Source organism: Diorhabda carinulata, chromosome 8 (assembly GCF_026250575.1).
Source record: "Diorhabda carinulata isolate Delta chromosome 8, icDioCari1.1, whole genome shotgun sequence".
Lineage (NCBI taxonomy): Eukaryota > Metazoa > Arthropoda > Insecta > Coleoptera > Chrysomelidae > Diorhabda > Diorhabda carinulata.
This window is the reverse complement of record NC_079467.1, coordinates 16,578,033-16,604,072: the sequence shown is the minus strand read 5'-3', so window position 1 is coordinate 16,604,072 and position 26,040 is coordinate 16,578,033. Positions and strand designations below refer to the sequence as shown.

The window sequence follows — 26,040 nt, the reverse complement described above, 5'->3', positions numbered from 1 at the left end:
AAATTAGTAAGAGAGGATGAATCATGATTCAATTATTAAGAAATAGAAACCAAGATATAAAGTGAGGATGGTAATTTCGTATTATGGGATACTGAGGGCTAATTTAAGTAGATATCCTACAAGATAGAGACACAATTGAAGATACTTCGTATACAAATTTAGTTTTAAATTCTTGTGAAGTTATAAGAGAAAAACACAATTATTATTGCTGTCAACTTTCCATATGAGAATAGCTTTATTGGTGTATTTTATAATAATCATTTAGATTTGGTAACTATTGATTATGATGAAATTCGAAGGCTTAGTGTTTGGAAATATAACTACAGATACTGTTTTAAAAACGTTCGATGTTGGTAATGATTTGCACATCAAGAAAAAAATATTAAATTATTTAAAGTAGCTTCATAGACTTACAAAATAACTTTGTTAGTTCATTTTACGAAACTGTCAGAAAAATTCGAATCATCAACATTATGGTCACAGTACTCGATGCTGAGGAGTACCATAATTATTGAAAACTGCCTATCGATACAGTTAAAAATGATATTAATTTCATATACTTCAAAACCAAACGACAAAAAAATTATTGAATATTAAAACCTATATCAGCCCTGTTTCATAATTATTTAATAATCTCATCTCAATGGTTTTAGCATAGTCGGTCTATAAAGTAAAGTAAAATTAACTATGGAATCTTCATTTGTAGGAGGTGAGATTCTAGCGTGTAGTTTTGTACGCCTTAATTGTGATATTCATCAGTACGCCCAGGAGATGTTGTATTAATTATCTAACCTGGGCACCAGGTATCTCGTAGCTCATCACCATCATGATGTTAGTGGTCATAGGTCTCTAAAACCCCCCGAGTAACAAAATTAAACTCATTTTCCGGCAATATTTTTCGATTTACAACTTTTTCTTTATTTAAACTTTGCAATTTTCAGTTATTATTCACAAAGATGCTCTTCCGAATCGATACACTCTTTTGCATTTTGATCCAACTACTGCTCAAAAATTTCTAGCTCTTGAATTTTTGTTTAGTTTTAAATAACAATTTTGGATAATTTTTCATAATAACCGTTGTCAAACTATATCCCTCGAACACTTTTTTACATCGTTCCTATTGGCTCAAGTAAATAAAATTAACTCTTGAGTTGATATGATCACAATTTTTCTTAAAGATCCATCATTAATTGTATCCGCAGACTAACTAGAATAAGACTTCGTGTAGTTTCTCGAATTCTCCGTCTGTTTAACTTCTTTTTCTCATCAAATTTAATACGATAAGACACTGGGACGAGAAAGGAGAAGGGCTTCTGTACTTCACGTTGATAATAAGTGCCTCAAAAGACCATTCCGACTGGCCAAAGCATTAAGGGAAAGAGGATAATGGTAGACAGTAGATGATAGTTAATGTTGGAATTATTGAAGTTGATAGATATAATTACAGTTGAGTTAGTCGATGTTTTTTCACACATTTAGAAATATCAATATTATTTTTTAAAATATGGAAGAGGATGATTAAATTACAGGACCTATTGGACCTACAGGATCTTTTGATATTTGTACTTGAAATTATAATTTTTAATATTTTGATTTGTTTGTTGGGGCATACGGAAAAAGGAATTAGTATGCTGGCTCACCCTATTATTTACATTTTCTATACAGAGTAAGTTTTATGTATGGAACGCGTCAGTTATATCGGAAATATCTAAATGCCATAATTTCGGAGTTATAGCTACATTTACAGTATTTCCACCAAAGTTACAATAAATATTGTACATTTAGATGGCTACGATTGAATAAACTCGTTTAATTCGATTATTCTTCAATTATTTATGTGCTAATACAAATCTCGTAACAAGGTCTAGTGTCAGACAGTGTAATTGAAATTGAAATAATTATATTTTCATTTGCTATGCTGAAAAAGTAATACTTGTGTTTTAAATACAATCTCGCGTTAAGTTAGCATCTCGTAATATATGTGTTACCTAAATCAGGATTTCGAAGTTTCATCTATCTGTTTGGAATATAGTAAGCTCCCAAAAGTACAATTAAGTTCGATCAAAATAATAGCTAAAAGGTGAAGTTCAACAATCAATCATTTATTTTCTTTCCAGTACAGATTCTCGGATACCTTCAACTTCTTAGCCTTTATCGAATTATCTCTTTCTAATCAGTTTCCCGCGTTCACCAACAAAAGCCAAAGTTTTATTGTTTTCCTTAGTTGTTAATACTATAAGCTAAGAACTAAGAAAATCACATCAGTATTTCCAAGCCTTGCTCGAGTTTCAATTTGGGTTGTTGGATTACTGCCTAAAAATAAATTTGCAGCGGATGCTATCGGCCATGAGAGGGAGCTGCTTTTTTGATATATTAGAAACGGTACACGCTTAATTGCTAATGGCTTCGTTAGTTTTTGTTCAACGCGAGTTACATTCAGGAGAATCCAAACGATGCAAACTTATTAAAACGCAAAAGAAGTAATACCTAAGACACTATATATTTTGTAGAAATATTAATGTAACGTTTTTCATATTTATATATACTCTTTCTATTCGTAGGGTGAATTATTAAGCACAATGTCTATGTTCTTTATTTATTTACACAGTATACAATAATACACTTAACTTATAATAATTTACTTATAAATAACATTCAAATAATTTATGCGATTACTTTAACTAATTCGTTCTTGACACTACTAACTAACTGCTTTACATAAACTTATTTATACAGCACAAATAGAATTCTACAAAATTCTAGAACAAAAAGAAACATAAGAAATAAATAAACAGGTTCTAGAGAAGAAATATTGTAATAAACCGCCTCAAATAATAAATAGTTCATCAAGGCGCGTCCGCCATTTATAAAAAAACAAATCAAAGGCGCTGCACGAATTGGATGATTATTAACATTCCATTGTAGCTGGACAGGACCGGCCAATCGCGAGATTGTTCGTAATATTAACAACATTGATTTCAATATCAATAGGAATGTTGAAAAATAACAAAAAATAATACAATTCTGTAAATATGAAGAATTAAGTTTTTATAAACAGTTTTTGGGTGTCGAAATATACGATTCGCGCTGGTAAAATTGATTGTTCAAATAACCACTAATTTATATACAATATAAAAGCCGATACATAGCAGGGGCTTATAGGGTAACTCAAAATATTACGATTGGAGGTAAATTAACTTTATACCAAGTTGCACGTTATTATTCTCGAAAAGAAGCCGAGGGCATCATGACGCGTATGATCGAGATTTCCATCTTTTGACCCGTGTAGTGTATAAGATATTTCTTCAGAGTCGGTCAAAAGTACGTTGTTAATTCTAGTTTTTTCAAATTTAAATGTTGATAAGCATGTTTTTGATACCTGCCCCGACATTTGCGAAATGACAGCAGTTAGAAATTTGATGTAGCGTCAGAAGAAATAGTCCCGAGTTACAGAGGGCGCGCGTGTATCACTTACATAAATTTTTCACTTTCCTCCTTGCTACTAGGGACGAAAGTACCTACTTTCGCTCAAGGTATAAAGAAAAATCAATTTTTTTAAAAACCTTTTAACTTGAAAATACCAAATTTGGTACCTAATATGTGACTGTTGAGGGAATTTTGTAGTGATAAGTAGAAGAAGAATGTCCCAAAACTTTGTCATTTTCAAAGAAAAGTCGAATAAGCAAGAGCATGTTTTCAAAAATGTTATTTGAAAGTTATAAAATAGTAAAGAGTTGACTATGAATTGAATATGAATAGGAATATCACGGCGAGGGATTGGAAATAATCGTCAGACAACTCTGATATTACATCTTCCAGTTGACAAAAATCTTTATAGAAACTAAATTATTCACAAAAGGTAAATATTATCTAATCTCTGTACCCTATTTAACCCATAGGCAAGACGTGTTAGATGTATTGAGCTGGAGTAAGATATTTTCACATTTTGCGCAGCCTTATTCATGTACGGTGCTACATCTGACAAAATGAGAAAAAAATTATATTCAGGAACAGGCGTAGGACGAAAAAATGTTGATCGCGTATCTTATACAAATCTGACCACTGTCATACTAAAGCAATTGCTTTAGAATAACAGATTCATAATTTTTTTGGTCTTGAAACGCCTGCCAAAGCTTTACAGTTTTCAAAATTCATTCATTGCTGCGTAATATTTTATTTACTATTTAAAAAATGCATATAATATATAAAATATGAAAATATGCGTTTCGTATATTTGAATTTCCTTAATTATCATGAATGACTTTAGTATTTTCTCACTGTATGAACGTTAAAGGAGCAAAAATACGAACTACTATATCATCATAAATTGTTCTTTCACGTTAAGTGAAAAATTGAGATCAGGGTATATAGCAAAGCATAATACGGGTCCACCTGTACAAATCCGTTGGGAAATTCTTGATTTAATCAAGTTGTCGCTTGTCTACCATAATGAACAGAAACACAATCTTGATGGGAATCTAGTTGGAATGCAGCTTAATCGAGTAATGGCAACGTTAAATTGTCACTTAGAAATGTAAATACGACGTTAAATCGGTTATGTAGAATGTTTGGAACGATTACATTATTTACTTAGTTTGCCTTCAACGAAAGCGTCTGTTTTTCTTGCATGGTGTTGAGAGTAAGATAGGGCCCGTTCGCTTTTAATCTCATATATTTTTAGTCCACAACCAATAAATTGCATACTTCCTAAAGATTCATTTGGAGTTTGTTCCCTCACAACAAAAAATGATAACTGTAGAATCGAGCAGTAATATCTTAGGCTATATTAATAATGGTTAGGAATGCATCGCTATCTGTGAAGTTTCTTTCAACTTATAATTAGGTAAAGGAGGAGATAGAGATCAAGTATAGAATTATCGCCCAAACTGCATTTCTTCCCACGTTATTCAAGATAATTGAAAGATTGGTCAAAAAAGGCGTTTATCATTTCTGTTTGAATATAAAACACTTACTACCCATCAATTTGGATTTTTCAGTAAAAAATTAACAAATGATATACTATATTCTTCTTCTCATATAATTTTTTTGAGGCTTTCGATTGTGTGAATCATAATATTTCAATTAACAAATTGCAGTACTTCGGTTTCATGGGAACACCTCTCGCATGGTTTGGCACTTAGCACCACCTTGAGACATTTTTTTTATCTTCTTTGAATTTTCAAGAAAAAATTCGAAAAAATATTACACTTGTTTCTAGATCGATACTGTTTCTACTACGTGAATATATACTGCGTAGTACAAAGTCGTATTTTTCTAATTAAATTCAAAATCGGTTGGCTAAAAAGGGCCATGCCTTGATCCAACACAACTTGATTCAACTTGAAATCCGCCTGTGCGCGTTCCTGATGACTCAATAACAAATTTGCAAATAATAGTAATAATAGTTTGTTTTTTATACAATTCTTCAAACAAGTGCAATTATGAGTCGATATCTCTCACAGAGTGAACTTGAAAAAGAAGTGGAAAATATTTCGGACTTTGAGGTTATGGAGTGCGACGAATCCTCAAGTGATAGTGATGAGGAAGATCATGTTAGAGAAATAGGTGAAGCTACATCTAGTGAAGAAGAAGTGGCTCCAGATTTATCGACACGATTTGTTGCGAATAATGGTAAGGTTTATATAAAAGATGTACCTCGAATTTCCCGTCGTTCTCTACAGGATATATTGCGTGAAAAAGCAGGTTTGCGGCCAAATGGAAAAGTACAAACTATATTCATCAAAAGTTTTTTATGAACGAAATTATTATCGTTATGCACACTAACGAAGAGGCAATTCGTCAAAACATACCTGGACTATCACGATATTTGGTTTAATGATCCTGCACCAAGGCAACCACCCGTTATATTAGTATCACATATCCCTCGTGAAAAATTAAAAAAGGTGCTTATTTTTTATCTACTCAACATTCCGTCGCAAAAATCAATGCTGAGTTTAAAAATAATGAGAGTGACGTGAATTTATTTTATAACTCAACTAAGGGAGGAGTAGATACGGTGGACCAGATGGTCAGAAAACACTCTACAAAAAGACCAACAAGAGAATGGCCCATGTCTGTATTTTTCACTGATATTACGACATTGAATGCATACACATTGTTTATTGAAAGCATACCAACTTGGAATAGCAACGAACAAACAAATCGGAGGCTAATCTACTTACAAGAACTAGAACTTAGTCTGTAAAACCATTAGTTCACCAAAGATCAGAAAATATAAATGGAATTCCTACGTACATAATACTGGAGTCAATACTTGCGAAATCGTTCTGAACAACATTTGAATGCATCTCCAGAGGCAGAAACAACAGGTCGATGTCATATTTGCTGTTGCAGAAATCGCCAAAAAAAAAAAAAAAATTCAAAATCTACAATCATTTGTAGCAAATGTGGCACTCACTCCCAAAAGCCTTACGTGTGTGTAGCTTGCTGCAGTAATTCATAAGAAATTGTAATTGAAATTTTCTTCACTTTGTTTAGAAGTATGTATTTATCATTGAAATGAAAATTATTTTTTTTTAATTGTATTTCTCTTTCAATAAATACTTTTCATTTGACGTTTTTGTTATTTATACATAATATTTTACTACTTTATACAATCTATAAAAAGAGGTAGTACACACTAAAATCTTCCGAGGATTAAGTCATACCTTTTCCCCTTTTCTGTCTCGAATTGTGAGATACTACTGAGCTCCAGAGCTGTAAATTCATAAAGTTTGTTCCAATCTGCTAGTCCGAACCGTACTTGGAACGGTTATCGGAAGCGTTTATAGATATTTTCTGCGCAATCTCTGGCTATGAACGGTTCTTGTAACAGTACTTGCTATCAACCAATTATCGAAACGACCGTCCCGGAAAGATTTCACAAACGATACCTAAGTCAGTTGGAACACAAATAAGAATCGTTCGTATAACGGTAACCGCCTGGTTGGAACGCGTAATTTCTTTTGCGCAGAATCGTCACCGTACAAAGGACGGATTTTTGATGGGTTGGAACGAACCTATAAATAGCCGTCAAAGAGAATGTACTAAACGATAATAAATTGCTTGCTCATGCAGAGAGTAAATGCCAATCAGACTCATAATCTCAAAACTAGACTTACGGCTAAGTCAAAGCTTTGGAACTTAATTTGTCATTGTTGTCACTACGTTCGACGTTGATATTTTTATGGTTCTAGCTCATGCGGAGATTCACAAACTACACTAATATGATTATTGTTCGAACATACATAAAATATTGCGTCTAGTACGGTAATAATTTACTGCGCATATTAAAAGCGGTACTTCGGATAGGCCATGTCTTGTTTTGTTTGCTACACACTTAACTTGGTATAATAGATTCATGGCTCCTGTCATAATTTATAATAAAAACGAGTAATGTGTTTGAATATTTAATTAAATGATAAATGATCTTCTCATATCTCCATTGATGATAGTTTATTTTATTTCAGGACACAGTATGGCCCCAGATAACCGGTACACCTCAGGGAGAAGACTTGTACTGTCGATCCTATGCCTACAAGCTATTTGTCTTCAGGTTACCAGCGGTAAGTCTTCTTTACAATTATGTCTAAATATTTAATTGAAGTGAGAGCTTTGATTGAAAAGATACGTTAGAAGAACTTTTATAGTAGCATCTATTTCATCTCGTATGTGTTGAAAGGAGTAGGGAAAAGCTGCAGTTTACTTTAAATAATACTGTACATACTATCTACACTACACCAACACTCAAAATTACACTGTTTGACGTAGACTTCATCAACCAAGAGAGAAAAACTTCGGATAGAAGTTACATATTTATTCCTTAAATTATAAACTATAGAGGGATCTGTGAGGATAATGCTCTTTATCCTCAATACCTTCAAATGCATGCAAGTCCATTTATGTTGGAAATGAACTAAGTGCTCTTTAGACCGGACATTAAAAGTCCTTCTAGTTTACCCAACATATTGCTTGTCGGGTGTCGTGATAATTACGCAAAATACCGTGAATACCACTCTTTTCAATTGCATTATTTCAACCCTAGGATTATCTAACAATTGTTTTAAAATATTGAAAAATTTATAACCTAATTCCAAACCCAGTATGCTGAAGATATTTTTTAATCTTTTTGTTTATACAGGATTGGAAAGCTACAGAGTAAAATACTCCTGTTTCTGTTTTGATTTTGAAGCAAAGATAGTTCTGCTTATTCTACTATAGCTCTGCTATAGTTCTACTTCTTGAATCTATAGTACTTTACTTACTATTTCATGCAATGAAATTAATTAAACCAGAAAGTGGTGACTAGTTATTTCATCTTGGATACAATAGAAAGGATCACACTTGTTGGTTTGCTACTATAGCTTTAGTTGGATCGCATTTGGAGTGAAATATGAATCTTAAACAACAAATTAAATTTTGTTACAAGCTGAAAAAAGTGCGGAACAAATTGATGATCTATGTATTTGGACCTTACAAAGACAGAAGACATTTTTTAATATAATTTTCAGTAATTTTCAACAGTCTTCTTGTAAGTCAAGCCATGCTATAATCTTTTTAACCATTCCATATAACGGTTGTCATAATAGACTAAATAGACTACTTTTTTACCAAATTTGTATTCTTACCTCAATAAAATCTAATCTAATATATCGTATATTGCTGTGTACACTTCTAGAGAATTTGAAATGGTATTTTTTGGTACTCGTTATACGGAAGCAAGCGTTGCAAATGAATCTCCTGCAGTTAAATATCTTAAAGTAACTTGTAGCATTAATTTAGGAGAGATTGCTTGTCGCATCACTGTATCTCGTTTTCTTATCACATCCTGAACTTTTGACAGCAGCTCCTCAGATATCCTTAAATGATTTTTGTACCCTTCTTTATCCTCTAATGCTAGCTCCTTCAACAGAGTTTCTGATGCTCCCAATCTATTTCTTCTTGGAATCCACTGCCTCACCCAAAACGACTTTTGTTCAAATTAACAATCCTTTTCATTTCTTCTTTTAAAAGAGCATTAATATAAATAACACATTCACGTCAACCGCTTTCGACACATTATCATTTAATATATTTTGAAATCTAACCACTGAATTTTTCGTGAGTTTGAAATAATTGTTTTTAAAGGGTCAGGTTCTTAAGAGAAGTTTCGAGAAAAGAAAAAATCGGTCTTGATTTTCCACCTTAAACTAATTTTTTTTGATGATCTAAATAGTTATATACCAGTCTCAGGGCAGATGAATACCACTGAACGGTTGTTCTAGTTTTTTCTATCAGGGCATGGTCCACATCACACTTAAGAAGAGTGTACCCAGGTCCTAAAAAGTTATGGTCTATGATTTCTAATATTTGGAGTAGATTAATAACATAATAAAACATTGCACAAATAAAGAAAGTTTTGTTCTGACCCCCACATGTGTAGAAATAAAGCACAATTTGCTCGACTTCTGCTGGAATACTTTTTTAAGAAGCAAAAATGCAAGATGCTATTAAATTGGCACCTCTTTCCACAGTGGATTCTGTCCACATAAAATGCGAGCATTCTCCCGAAGAGCAGTTTGTAATAGTAAGGAGTTTGTAAGACCTGCTGTCAAGTCAAACGCACATGTAATATGGAAAGGATTGTCTAAAGCATTTTTCTAGTCAGCTGCTTTTGTTTCATATGCCAAAACTGCTAAAGTAAGATGCCCATCTAATTCTTTACTTTAAGCTCTTCGCTGCAACGATTTCTTGTTCCAACATCTTGAGCATGTATCGTTTTTTGAATTTTAAATTCAGTTTATTATAATCAAGCTTCTTTAAATAAACGTTACTAGCAAGGATATAAGTGTATATATATACTTATATATCTTTCTAAGAGATTCTGCATTCTAAAAATTAATAAAATTTGTGGACATTTCACCTTTTAGCAGTTTTATCTCGCAAAGTTCCCTTGTTTGTGTTTAATTATGACGTTTTGTCTTTCGCGGTTACCTGTATTGATAAATATATTCTTTGTACCTTATTTCTATTACTTTACGGCTTATATAGACTTAGATCCTTCTAACTACATTAAATATACACTCTTTTAAACATATCTTGACTAAAAACCCCATTTACGTAAAAACTGACTTATGACCTTTTATGCACCGGCTACAGAATTTATTGGATTACACTTTCTTAGTCCTCCTCCTTTTGGATTGCGCTGAAAATTCGAGGCATCTATCAAATTTGTATCATATTTAAATGTTTGTGTATGATTCTTAGAACACTTATTAAATGCCGTTATGAGCTGCAGCTTCTTTTGTTTTTAGGCGCCGGTCAATTAGAACAATTTCTTTCTCTTTCACTAATTTAATGTTTTTCGAAGTAGAGACCATCACAAGACGTGGGTTAACTATTGATTCTCGTCCCAAACGAAACAATAACAACAATATTTAATCGTTGAAAATGATGAAGACAAGTCATTGTGAAGAGCCTCCATTCCGTTTGTGAGTTGTGTTGGTCGTTCGAGCTTCATTATAATAAAACGTATCGAAAATTTGTCTAAAGATGGTTGAGACTTGTCACTGAAGCGTGCACTTTATTCACCATATGATACAAGGAACTGATGAACCGCATGTGATGTGAAGTAACTGAAGGTCTGAATATACTCCATTCAGCTTTTACCATACTGTATATCGTTTCGTATCGATAATCTCGCGTGATTTTTTCACGAGCTTCTAAATTGCTCCGAGTATTAGCAGATACGAATTTCTCATTTTAGCTGAACGGAATGTCTGGTATCGTGAAAATACCTTTATCGTTACACTTTGAGTAAAGTGTTTTCATACTCTTTTTCTCGCTATCTAGAAATTTATCGCCTTCAGCTAAGTATGCATTTACCACTGGGAACTACATCTTTGCTCGGAATTTCTGGCGAAAAGATGGTAATTCACCCCAGGAAAATTCAGATTATACAAATTTTATTTATTTAGCGACGAAACGCTGAATAATTTAGTTCGAGAAACTCAAGCATGATTTCTATGGATGAAATTCAATTGTAGAGAGTAGATTTTGAAATGATTTATTATAAAATTTACACAAAAGAATACTGTAATCAAATAACTTTCATTATTTTCATTTAGCTTAAATACATATACATAAATATACATACATATGCACTAAATTTAGTTTTGAACCTATGAGAATTAAAGGTATTTTAATTGAGGACGTTCTTACAAAAACCACCAGTTTGGACTTTTTTGGGAAAGTGGAAAATATTTTATGTCATTCAACGTTTTGCTTAATTTGATTCCTTCTCATGTAAGACAGATTTTATTTTATAATTAGCGAATATCAGCCAAAACAAATTGATCAAAATTTTGGTAATATTTGAAATAACCACGTAGTTTCTGCTTTTTCTGTGGACAATGGTCGTTTTTACGGGAATTTCTATGGAACTGAAGATTTCAATATCAATCTCAATATCAAAAGGTTAAGAGAAATGCTTATTTTTAAACAATGATAAGTTGTAATAACCACGAAGAAAATCGGCATCATTGCTTAATCTTCTGCGCCACTACTATTGTCTTCGCTGTCTATTTCAACTTCAGGTTCAGTAGTAGTACTGGTGCTGGGTTGAGCAAGGTTTGATTGTAGATTGAGATAATAGTGGACATACTTGGGAACTTTCAGGCATTTAGCAAGACATCGTAGAAAATCTAGCTTCTGGGGTTTGATTTGAATCTCACCTTGATACAGGAAGTTTAATGCTAGTTCTATACCAAGCTTCTTCCGGTTTCGCAGATGTATTGTTTTCCAGGCACCTGTGTAAGATTGCTTAGTCTGTATATAGTCTACTTCAGCAGTTATTTTAATTACTCCTACTGATTTTATTTTCATAGACAGCTTTGGATTTGGTATAAAAAATGGCTTCAGGCATATTAGAATTATCTTTTTGCTTTGCTTTCACAATCTTAACAAGAAAAGGCTTCTCTCTTGTTGCTGGTATATTTCTATCCCAGTAAGACTGTACTTCTGCAGTGTTTTTCTTTTTTTTGCCACAATTGAACTAAAATCTTGATCGTTGTGCAGTCGGTAATGTCCTCGAATAGAAAAATAATATTTGATGGTATTGAAAATTTTAAAAACGTGAACTAAAGCGTAAAGGAATCTAACTATCAAATAATTTTTGTTTTGCCCCGTGCATCTATGACTTAACAACACTAAGTCTTTGTTGCTTATATCTGTCCTATTAAAATAATGCAACAACAAAGAAGTAACATCATTCTTACCAACAGTTCCATCATACATGAACAAAGTTGCATCATTGGTTGCCAAATCATGCACTTTAAAAACATAGTACCAGAGCTGGCTGGCAAAATAAACATCACCAGTTTGAATGTGGGGCAAAGGCAAATTTTGCATGTAATCAAACGATAAACACATGCTTTGCTTTAAGTTTACATTGCCTTTTCATCTTATAGAATTTGTCAGCCTTACATAGATGAAGATTTTCTTCTGTTTCAATACTTACACATTCTTCTAAATCAGTACATAAATTAATTTTTGATATAAATCTATCACAAATGGTACACGTGCCAGATCTCGGCAGTCCAAACTTGATATTAAATGATGTTGTGAAAACTGACCAATATGCATTGTAGGATACATTAATATGAAACTTCTCTAAAATCATTTTATACATTGCTACAAAGCCTATTCCAAATATTTTGGTACTTTAATTGGAGACCAAGACAAGCAGTGGGCCCCCCACGCGTGCTGTGTTAGTTGTGACGTGTCAATGGATGAATGGGAAGGAAAAAAGCAAAGCAAAAGCCTTTTGCAATTCCAATGGTATGGAGGAAACCTACTAACCATTTTGACGACTGCAATTTTTGTTTAAGACTGAAGGTTATTCTAATAAAGATCAAGTATCCAAATTTGCTATACGACCTGTTCCCCATAACGAAGATTTACCAGTACTGATTGCGCCTTTAGATCTAAAAAATATTGTTTTAGAAGATATTGGAGACAACATATCATCAGGAAGCTCGGAAGAACAATGCACCAACCCTACTTTCATTCCAAGTACCAGTTCCAGCGAGCCACATTTGATTGTTAACAGTGAGTTGAATGATTTAGCACGTGATTTGAGGTTATTAAAGCAACAGTCTGAGCTTCTTGCATCTTGAGGAATGGAACTTGTTAGAGAGATAGACAAAAATTACAACCTTCAGAAAAAGAATTGCTACATTTTCTGCATTCTACAGTATGGGAAATTCATTGTGTATATGTACTGATATTGATGGTCTAATGAAGGAACTTGATATTGAGCATAATCCCTGTGAGTGGCGCATATTTATTGACTTGTTTAAATACAGTTTTATTACACGATGGAAATTTAAAACCGTATATACCAGTTGCTCATGCTGTGAAGATGAAAGAAACTTATGAAAATATTTGCTTGCTTTTAAACAAAATTAACTACAACAAGTATAAGTGGCAGAAATGTGAGGACCTTCAGGGATGGTTTATGAAACATTACTGTTTTCTTTGTCTATGGGACAGTCGGGAAGTAGATCAACACTATTTGGCACTTTAGTAGAACGTGAATAAATCGGCTCTAAATATAACTTACAATTAGTATTATTACTATTGTGTTTATACTGAACATGTGGAAAAACTGAGTTAAACATAAATATCCAATTATTTCTGATGAAATTTTATTTTCCGTTTATCATTTATCGAAATATGAATGTTATAGTAATAAATTCAAAAATTAGATAATCGGAATGCGGTTAAATCATTGAATGAGACAAGATTAAGGGAGATTAATTCAATAAACGATTTGTTTTGTTGATGAGGTGGTAGCGTGACAAATACATCACCGAGAAAAGCACCCTTCATAAAGTCACGCCAGTTGCAAACGTTTTAGGATGTTGCATGATTATATTGCTGTTAAAACACGAGTGAAGAATTAGTCGCGGTTCAAATTTGTCATTTGATTCACGTTTTATAACGAATCGTCACGACCCGTCTGACAAATTGTTTCTATATTAAAACACTCGTTAACAGTGATTGTGGAATTAGTGGAATGAAAAGATGTAGATAACGTTGATGAATCATTATTTTAAAACATTTTTCTCTATAATATACTTTTAAATAAACTAAATAGTAAATTGTTTTTATTCTAGGAGAGCACATACAAAAGCGAACAAAAATAAAACTCAAAATGAAGTATTTTGACCAAAGGGAAGTTATGTTATGAAGTGATATGAGAACTCTGGGTGACAATCTGGATAATTTCTGCAATCGTAATTAAATCTTGACACTTTGAAAATGAAGATTGGGATTATTCTGCTTAGACAATAAAACAATAAAAAATAACAAACTTTAATGACACAATTGATGTAATTTATTCAATTCTGAATGCTAACACCATTGCATTGAAAAGTGGGAGTATTATGAATAAAGAAAAGAAGAAAACTGGACAGTTTTATACCACAAATACCGTAATTCTCCTATTATTATACATCGTTACTTGAAATTGAAGATTAAGGGTAATTTAACAATAAAGGAGAAAATTTGTTATGAAATTTTTGTGACAAGCGTAATTTGTTATTGAACTCCACTAAAAAATTGAATATTTGAAAAAAGAATATCAAGAAAAATAATTTTTAATTGAATTCACCTAATTGAATGGTGGTTTATTAAAAAATAATCGTATTCTTAAACCAATTCTTCACATTTTCATTACAAGGTTTTGTCTACTTGGTTGAGATTATTAATTTTTGAAAATTACTACATACAATGTTTTAAAAACTTGAAATATACTTTATTGGAATACCACAACAAACGTTAAAATATATTTCCCTGTAACAAAAATGAATAATTTTAAATTTCAAGAATTTGAAAAGATCTAAATATAGAGAATTAATCTAGAATATTCTTGTAGACTTTATTATAAGTTTTTCTGTCGGGTGCAAAAATGTGTAAATTTCCGGCATCAGACACACACGGTCAACTATATGTAGTTTATATATAGTTGATAATGAGAAAAGCGAGACTTTTCTAAATGCACTTCCACTACCTGTGATGTCTGCCCTCGTACTTTGTTTATAGTAAGAGCAGAGCTGAGCTGATGATAAACTAAGCCCTTTTTAATTGGAATGGAAGTCAGTGGGAATAATTGGAATTATAATAAATAGCATCTAACCACAAAAGTGACATCTAACCTCAAAAATTCAAATAGCTTCATAATGCATACTAGCTGTGCCTCCGACTTCGTTCCATAGAGATATTACCAATAGAGTAGGCATGCCTACATGTGAGAGCGTCTTGCGAATGAAAAGAGAAAGAGAATCATCAACGGTAAAATGCGTACGTAACCAGTACGTCTGTAAATAAATATTAAATTTGCCCAATGTAAATAATGTGATAAAGATTATTAAACATTTGTTGTCGAATATGTCTTACTACTGTGTACTCTGCAAAAAAGAGCCAATACCTGGAGATAAAAGTCGCAGTTTTCATAAGTAAGTCCCTATGAGTAATTCAAGAAGTAGTTGTTTTGATTTATTGCTGACAAATATTTTATGAAGGATCTTACAGTTTTAAGTAAACACAATTATAATATAATCGAATGTATCATACGCAATTAAAAAGATTTTATTGAAAAGCCGGAAGTAATATTAGTATACGTACTGGTTTTTTATATAGTTGTACTCATTTATTAATGAAGAATTGTTAAATAAAGTGTAATATTTGATTCTTAATGAGTTTTGGCCCTTCAGAGTATTCCATTTTGTTTACGTACTGATAAACTGAATTTATTCTTCAAATTCCGCGCCCTACAGCTAAATAATGTTAACTTAATGGGATGCAATAAAAATTTTGATATAATAGGACTAAATTTTCAGTTATAATGATAATTAATTAGTCTTGCAAAATTAATTCCACAAATAAAATATTAAAGAATATTAAATTCTCTCAAAAAAATATTCCTATAAATATATTAGCATAAAAAAATTGCATTTGCGTGAATCGAACCGAGAAAAGCAAAATCTAAAGGCCACCGTGCATTCATGGATATACATAGTGTGAAGTATTTCAAAAACTTGTCGGCTGAGAGGCTTAGCCTAATGACTTGTAAATTGGCTCAACCTATTTTTATTGAATATTACTTGGGAAATATACAATTGTTTTCATTGCAATAAATTTAGTTTATCAACAGTACTGCAGGAAAGATCTTATTCTGTTTCAATTCATGTTCTGACACGAAATATAATCAACGCGCATGCGTCATTAGACAGAGACAGCAATACATAAATTATTCTCTCTTTTTCTATAGGCCACTCGCTTCCACTTGTATGGGCGCCTATAGCATGCCTACTCTATGATGCGTTCACGTAAATAAAGGTTTTATGAACTCAAGGATAGAAAAATTAATGTTTGATATAAACAGAGCAATATATTGAACAAAAACTACACTTACAAATCTTGGCAAGCATGGCACCTGGTTTAAAAAAATAACAGAACCTCATCATGCAAAAAATATTTAGTCTTTCTTTGATAGCGACATTTCTCCGAAATATTGTTTTCTTATTATTACAACAGTACCAAAATAGTGCGTTGAGAGTTCGGGCGGCGTAAAAAAGATAATAAATAGGTAATAATAAAGAATAAGCGGCTTGCCGCAAAAACGACAGAATATTAGGTACTTTTCTATCCGACTAGACTAAAAATTTACCTCATATCACATCTCACTAATTAAATTTCGACTAGATACGCTAATTGGTCGGCATATTTTGTTCTTACACCCGGGCAGCGGATACCGTAGGCTTAATCCTGTTGTCGAGATGTATACAAATAATTTATTTGCTTCACTTACTCGGGAAAGAGCTTACACCAAGGTCCACCCCTGAAACGTGTAGAGTCTGCCTCTGTGCTTTGTTGATATTCATTGCAAACAAAAACTAATCGGGAATTGGTGACTTATATATAATTGTAACTTTTTTCAAATTAATAATATGCGAAGGAAGGCCTCAAATAATTTGAAAATTCGTCGAGTCGTCTTGCTCCATAACTCGGTTTATGGAGATATACTCAACAGATTCTCTTTCAATTTTGTCGAGAATCTGTAAGTTTATATCGGCAGCTCGACCGTTCCGAGGAGTCAATATGGTTCTTTCGCAAAGCCAAGAGTTTGCGTGCGGAGTTTGAAATTCATTGCCATGAACAGCGGAAATGAGGTCTGGTAATGACTCAACCTTAAGGCATAAACTATCAGGCAAAACGATTTTACCATCTTCTTCCGGATATCTACCCTCGCCAATTTGTAGCAATAAATCAGAAAAAATCACTGTTGCGCTCGAATATTCACAGTTAAGTGCATTCGAGTAATGTGAAAGTATAATACTTACTAAAAACCTTCTTTAATCTAAATATTGTGTGACGAATTCATTCATTTCATTGTATTTCCCAAAAAACAATAAATCGCTATTAGAAGTGGTTTTCATTCATCAACCTTATTAAAATGTATATCACCAGTAATTTATTACTTACTTTTAAATTGACAAAAAGTTTATTTTATCAGTTATCACTGAAAACCTGAAAAATGATTTCGAAACTGAAAACAATTTATCTGTGTCGTTGAATGAAACACACACTACCTTTGTTGCCTACCATTTGTTGCGCGAATTGATAGTACCATCTGTATAAATTTGGTGGAATCAAGATATGACTGTTATCATTAAAAATCTTGAACTTTTATATCCCATTACTCACCCAATCTGTGAAAACAAAAAGAGAGATTTAATAGAGTTATTGTCTTACATACCCACAATTCATCATAATATTTACAGCAATTTGAAAACATCTTCAACAGCCATTGATGAGATTTCTATTGACAACCTCGATGACCAAAATTATTAATTGTTTTTTAATTCTTATTGCTGTATGGTGTAACAAAAATAAAGATATTAATGGTGATATTGATTTTTATTCTTGGTCATAATGGCCTAACTTAATAAACAGATGCTAGTTTATGAATGTTAATTTTTTTACCTACTACCAATATGTAATATCAAACATTACGATACTAATATGAGCTTCGTAATGAGATACTTTACCGCACTAGTGGAAAGAACTCATGAATAAAAAATTAAGCCTCATTTATTATAATAATTAAACACAACACCTATACAATTAGTGATGTTTATTCCAGCTGGATTTCCATCCACCATGTCTCTTCAAAATGTCCATATCAACACCAGCATCAGCAAGTAGGTATGGTGACGATCTTCTAAAACAGTGACAAGTATATTGTGTATATGGATTTGGTAGCTCCAGAAACGTTGTTATTTTTTTTGGACTGCGCCCAAAAGTATTGATACCAATTGGTTGAGAATAGTTATTTTCCTAACAAGTGCGGAAAGTGATACTTTCCCGCACGCGACTGCAGTTGTCCCGAACGACGCGGAGCGGAGTTCGGGCAAGCGGTCAAGTGCGGGAAAGACACTTTACGCATGAGTTAAGAACATTATTTTTCCTACGACCGTTTATACAAAAAAGTATACCAACCCATTTTTCTAAAATTATTTTATTCCAACAAACAAAATAATATACAAAACTTTAACTAAAAACTACTAATTATTATAAATATTAATATCGAAAACACAATTTGTTGTATTCTGTAGACTAGTAAGAATTGTCGGTCCAGTGGAGTTATTTGGTTTCAACTGGAAGGTAGATGACGTCGATGAGTATGGCATCGGTTGCAGGTCGCATAAAGATGACGATGACGGGGACGGTAACGGTTTTAAGTCATTTGGCAGGTAACAGCTCGGAATTAGTTTCATTTGCAGCCTTCAAAATGACTTCGGGAAGTTCTTCGTCGGATGAATCCATTAATATTCTTGTATCGGATTCGGTTTAATGTGGTTTAATTTAGAAGAAGATTGCACTTATTCGGTCACTTCAAAGACGTTTTGAACAACTTTGACGTTTTAGTAACAATTACATGGTTATATAAAAAATATCTGTATTATATTTTAAAAAATTAAAAATGCTACAAAAAGCTAGAAAAGGCTTAAATTTTATTTGATGGACTATTTTGTAAATATTTATTTACCTGTAGTAACAATAGTTATAATCTCCGAAGTAAAAAACTATCTAATAAGGTCGAAATTTGCATAATTTTACTTTCCCGCACTAGTGATAGTTCGTAAAATAAATCAACAATGAGCGCAGCGCTTGCTTGTTACATGATTCTAATATCATTAATTTCAGGAATATTGACTAATTTTGAGTAAATAATTAACATTATTGGTAGTAGGTAAAATAATGTACTATATTCGTATCGTAAATTCATATTATGATATTCAATGGGTTATCAAACCCGGCCTAACGGCCTCGTTTGACAAATTTCCCATCTCGTTTCGTAATATGAATCTTTACGACGACACTTATATCGTAAATATCTATTACATCATTATCTTCTAGCCTAGGCCACTTCTGCGCTTGCGACCTCAATTATGGCTAAACTCATTTTTTGATCTATTAATTTTTCCATGGAAACGACTTAATATCGAATACGAGTACATTCTAGGTACTTACTCACATGTTGCCCAAATCACGCTGAAGGCAGCCGCGAAGCGAAGTTCCAAACAAAAGTGTACAAACACACAGACAGACGGACATTTTAAAACTTAAAAACTGTCCGCTTGTAGACGGTAAATTATAATTCAAAATTTGACCAGAACGGCGCTCCTGTCGGACGAGATATCATATATGAACTTAGTTATTTTAGATAGAGTGAAGTAGGAAAGCGGGTGGCACATTGTTACAATTTTTAGATAGTTGTTAATATGACAAAAGATATCAAATAAATTTTACATTTGATTACTTGTAATGTTAGTATGTCTATTTAGCTATTAAAATATGACTGAGAAATTATTAAAATTTATATAATTTTTTCACAAAGGAAAATTTAACTAAACAAGTAGATTGTAACATCTTACCCCGGAATTGGGGCTAGTTGTTACATCATCGGGGTACGATATTATGGTAGATAAATAAACAAAATCATCAGTGATACACGTTATACAGTCTTCTAGCATTTATGAGTAATTAGTCGAATTTTTCAAGGAAAAATTAGACTATTACGGTAGGCATGACTAGAAGAAAAATGGGGGGCACATCATTTTTCCCATGTTTTGAGACCTCCTGAACACGATTATGATGGTTTTTCGAATGTCTGTAGTTTATATATATATTGTTATGGTATTAATATTGTGTAATGTTTATTTTTATAAATTTTATTTTAAATAAAATCAGATTTTTAATTTGGGCGCCATTAATAATTATTTGAATTTCTTTATTTTATTATGTTATTATTTTTTTTATTCTCAGGGTATTATATTGTGAGGTCAAATTAAAAAAATTTTATTGCGATAAATTGTTATGGTTATAAGGTCAGATTATAATAGTTTTAAGACCGAGTCTGTTCTTTATAATGAATAAAATATTCAAAATATACAATTTCTTAATTAGCTATTACAATTATTTTATTTTACAAACATTCATTCATTCATTCATACTCATAATTACACTCATAAAACTAAATTATATGGAAATGTGAACTCAAATATTATATACTAAAAGAAATACTTAAACTTAATAGAACAGTACCTTAAGTGTTTGTTATGTTGTATTTTTATTTTTTATTTTTTTTTTAAATTGGAAATTGTTACGGCCTTGCAGAATAAACAGATACTCCGCTGTAGTTCCACTCCTGTTCTTTTCCTTTTCACAACTTCTTTATCTTGGAAATTGTCCCTTTGTGAGTATTCTCACTTATTTCACTTTATCTAATTGTTTTCACTAATTTCTTATTACTACACTTATACAATTATTAATTATCAATCCTTTGAATATTTTATGCCTTTTATATCAAGATTTTAATTTTTTTTAATTTTCAATTAAATTATTTTACTCTTTTTTCTCTTGCAAAAAAATAAAAGTCTCGTTGTTGATTTTTTTCTTCATTCTTTTTTTTTTTAAACAAACTTTTTTTTTTTTTTTTTTAACCAATGATATTTATTTTAAAAGTTAGTTACTAAATTGTCATTTCTAAATTTTTAAATTATTGTGACTTTATTCAAATAATATTATTCTATAATTTCTTTGTTGTATTTATTTCATTCCTATGTTATTAATTTTATCATTGCAGTTGTCAAAATTTTTATATTTTATCATTTATAACCTTAAAATTTATGTTGGTATGTCACACAAATTTTTGAAGTTGGTGCTCCTGTTTTATCTGTCAATTTATGGATTAAATTCTTTGAATATACAGGATTTGTCAAAATTAAATAATAATTTAGATTATAGTGTTGGTCAAAACTTAATATAAAGAATGTTATTTATTTTATTGTGATAAACTGCTCTAAGTAACCGAATAACAAAACTGAACTTATTGCTTTATTTATATCTTATTATTATTTAATAATTTATTTTGGATATATTCATACCATAACAATATATATATATATATATATATATATATATATATATATATATATATATATATATATATATATATATATATATATATATCTGTTTAAGCTACAATTCTTATTTTCGTCTCTCGAGCAAATGCTATGGGTCTAATTTGGTTCAAAATTAGCATACATGGCTTTTTTGGCGGCGGATTGATGTTATTAGAGTTGAAAACAAATCAATATTTCGAGGGGTCGCAGTGCAAAAAAAGTGGTTTTTGACCTTTGCTCACCTCTGCAGGTCAAACGAAAAGCGACTGAAAAATGAAATTTCACATGTAGGTTCAATTAGTTGCGAGATGATTTACTGTCTAAGGTCGAAACTTTCCATCTCCGCCCCTCTCAATTTTATGGTCATTTTTTTTATATTTTCTTATTTTTTGGCCAGAAAAAGTTTAACTAGAGGGTTCGAACTTCGCATGCAAGTAGGGGTGATGTTGAAAGAATTGTCATTTCTAAATTTTTAAATTATTGTGACTTTATTCAAATAATATTATTCTATAATTTCTTTGTTGTATTTATTTCATTCCTATGTTATTAATTTTATCATTGCAGTTGTCAAAATTTTTATATTTTATCATTTATAACCTTAAAATTTATGTTGGTATGTCACACAAATTTTTGAAGTTGGTGCTCCTGTTTTATCTGTCAATTTATGGATTAAATTCTTTGAATATACAGGATTTGTCAAAATTAAATAATAATTTAGATTATAGTGTTGGTCAAAACTTAATATAAAGAATGTTATTTATTTTATTGTGATAAACTGCTCTAAGTAACCGAATAACAAAACTGAACTTATTGCTTTATTTATATCTTATTATTATTTAATAATTTATTTTGGATATATTCATACCATAACAATATATATATATATATATATATATATATATATATATATATATATATATATATATATATATATATATATATATATATATATATATCTGTTTAAGCTACAATTCTTATTTTCGTCTCTCGAGCAAATGCTATGGGTCTAATTTGGTTCAAAATTAGCATACATGGCTTTTTTGGCGGCGGATTGATGTTATTAGAGTTGAAAACAAATCAATATTTCGAGGGGTCGCAGTGCAAAAAAAGTGGTTTTTGACCTTTGCTCACCTCTGCAGGTCAAACGAAAAGCGACTGAAAAATGAAATTTCACATGTAGGTTCAATTAGTTGCGAGATGATTTACTGTCTAAGGTCGAAACTTTCCATCTCCGCCCCTCTCAATTTTATGGTCATTTTTTTTATATTTTCTTATTTTTTGGCCAGAAAAAGTTTAACTAGAGGGTTCGAACTTCGCATGCAAGTAGGGGTGATGTTGAAAGAATTGTCTTCCTCAAGTTCAAAGTTTTCTTCTTCTAGCACAAAACGCCCGAAATCATTTTGATCGTTGTAATTGTTGAACTGGACCGCCTCCTATTTAATGAATAATACGAGTATGATCGTTGCTAGGGTGATTTTTTTTACTTCCCATTTTCGAAATTCCTTGTCATTATCGCAATTTTTTCTTTGTTGTCAATTGGAATTGAACAAGAGGGTTCAAGACCACCGGGTCTATTGAAATTATGAATTTTCAATCGAGAGAGAGAGAGAGTTAACTTGTGGAATGAAAAGTTATTGAGGAATAGCAAATTTTCCATTTTCCATATAAAGAAATAAGATTGAGAATTGATATCATTTCCAAGAAATTCATTTTATGGAAAGATTTGTTTGTGTATTAGTTAAATTCTTCATTCGACGAAAAATTCGACTTGATGGAGTTCTGCTGCTCACGGCTTTTTATTATAATATCGATTATGTTAATTATTTAAGTTTTTTTTATAGACAGTCACTTTGGCAGGAACATTTTTAAATCTTATATAAAAACACAGACTTAGTCTGCGAATAACAACTTGTAGTAATTGAATTATTCACTTTCACTTCTTAATTAGTTATTTCAATAAACTTTTGGCAAACTAAGCTACTTTGGTTTCTAAAATTTTTAAGGCACTTAAATTATAGGAAGATATATAGTAATTTTTATAGAGGTAGGTAACAATATCACATATAAATATTAAATCAGTCTTCATCATAATTGCAATTAATGCAATGGATATCGATAATAGAATAAAACAATATTGTAAATTAGATATATTATTAACGTTCAAGGTTAAGCATTTTGACAAAATAAAAAATATACTCATCAGGAATCAAGATTTCGTAAATGATTTTTTCACTTACTTGGTTGAAATCGGGACAAACGCACAGAACCTTATAAGAAAATGAATGAGTCCAATATTATGTCCATCAAAGAGTTTAAAATCCCGGTAAAAAACACGTGTAACTTCTTACCACTGTAACAACGTGCCCCCCGCTCCCCTATAGGATACAAAATCTAAACTATTCACGTAGTACAAAATAATTTTGAAAATTTATCCTAGAAAAGGTACTTTCAGATAACGCTGAATATTAATTAATTATTGTGAATTTCTGGAAAGAAAGTGTCAATTATCACTCCTTTCTTTCTCTGTCCTTATTCTTGAATTTCTAGCGCTTCATTTAAAATTTACACTCATGCGATACTAGCGCCTCCCTAACGTAAAGAATTTGATTGACACTTTCTGTAGCACAGAGATGGTTCTCCTTACCTCTACCCTCCATAGACTGGATATTGACGTGACCGTCGGTAATACTGTGCAACGGTATTACAGTACTCAGGGCTGGAACTTCATTATTGGACTGTTAGATGGCGTTGAAGAAGCTAGATTTCAAGATTTTTTGACAAATTACTTTTTTATCATTCGCAATTTTTTTTTCTCCCAACAAGTATCCTATGTTACTTATAATACCTCCTAGAATATATGTACACAAAGCTTTCGCGTGAAAGCATTAAAAAGAAACAATTAAACTTACATTCACATTTATTATAATGGTAAATATGCTTAATGAAAACAAAATAAGAAGGCCGTGATCGTGGTATGATATAGAATGAATTGCCTGTTGGCAACAAGTGAACTATTACTGTCACACATTTGTCAAAAATCATCTCGTTATTAGTTAGTTATTGCAGCTATTAGATTCTGTTTTAAAGAAATATAATTCTTAAATATGAGGAAGCGTTTGACTTGTTACTACAGTCGATATCACAGCAGAGGAGTTTTCCTCCGACTCGTATACTAAGTCTGCATGACAAGAAATGTACAGTGTGAATCGAAAACCACGCAGAAGTAAAAAATATTGTTAATGTGGTAGGGTACGTGAATGTTTATCTTCATTCGCCCATAACCTTGGGAATATTTCCAATTACCGTCCGAAATATTTTGAGGGAACATAGGTGACTACTTCAGTAAAACAGTAACATATCTATATTTGTATCAAATTTTAATCATATCTAAAATGGCATTGCATCAAAGTTTAATTGTAACAACATGGTTAATTTACTGTACGGCCATTTTATGACAATTTAAATTATCGTACGTTAAATAGAATTGATTTTTCTCAAGTAAATGATAACTGCGTAAATATTAAAGTTTGAGATTATTATACTAAAATTGATATGAAAGTTATTATATTGTAGTTATTGAGTAATAAAAAATAATGGGTTCAGGGTAAAACATTCTCTAGAACCACGAAGATTGAAGCATTCGGAGTCCTTATTCATTTGGTAACAACGAAGCACTTCCATGTGTCTTACGGCCTTTACTATTTATAAAACAGGTAATATATAATATTTTATTGGCAGAAACTGAAACTGCTTTTCTTTTTACCCGTCAGCTACTGCTTTTATCTATAGAAAATGATCCGCGACATTTTGAACACCCTAGGGTACCAAAACTATATTTGTTATATGTTTTACGTAACGATTTGTTCTTATTGTTATTACGTCAATTGGCGTCAATTATGATGAGAATAGTTCAAAGTACTGCAGATAGGCCAATGTAAGAGCTTCCTATCCAGAATAAATTTTTAATAACCGTCTGGATGAACCAGCCTAATGTATGTTTGAAGAAAAATTCTTGCAGTTCACAAATTTCTTAAGATATCACGGAACAGAAAAAAGAAATTTAACCGTATCACCGGTCTCTGAGACCGGACGGAAAATTTGATTCTTCGACATTGGCATCCCTGATAGTTCGTTCACTTTCTCCCTCTCAGTAGCTGTCCATAATTTCTCGCCAATTGATATTTGTAGCCTTCAGTTGGCTGTGAGCCGCCTTACCGGAGCCATCAACTCCTTCATCTTGTACCTTTCATTTCGAGTTAATCCTCTTGTGACTAGATACCTATTCGTACTAGACGTACTAATGGAGCTCATAAAGCCACATATGACCAGACATATGACATCGGGGTTACCATACAAGCATATGTTGGGAACGAAGATCCTCAAAACCTAGCCATGGCTGCATCCCAAGTGACAAGCTAGAAAAAAAAAGAAAAAAGAAAAACCTGCTTCAAGTGTCAAGCATCAATGGAGAGGAAGACAAGTTATAAATGCATAAAATGTGACCAGCCAATATGCCTGGAATACTACA

General features: G+C 31.7%; 1 protein-coding gene across 4 annotated transcripts in view; it reads left to right on the top strand.

Annotated features, from left to right (window-relative positions):
- Positions 1 to 26,040, top strand: part of LOC130897369 (tolloid-like protein 2) — a 246,522-nt gene that overhangs the window by 100,422 nt on the left and 120,060 nt on the right. For all 4 annotated transcript variants that reach the window (XM_057806196.1, XM_057806198.1, XM_057806195.1 and 1 more), the window contains exon 3: positions 7,470 to 7,565. In XM_057806196.1, coding sequence (XP_057662179.1) covers positions 7,478 to 7,565 — 88 coding nt within the window. In that variant the 5' untranslated portion in view covers positions 7,470 to 7,477. The remainder of the gene's footprint in view (positions 1 to 7,469; positions 7,566 to 26,040) is intronic.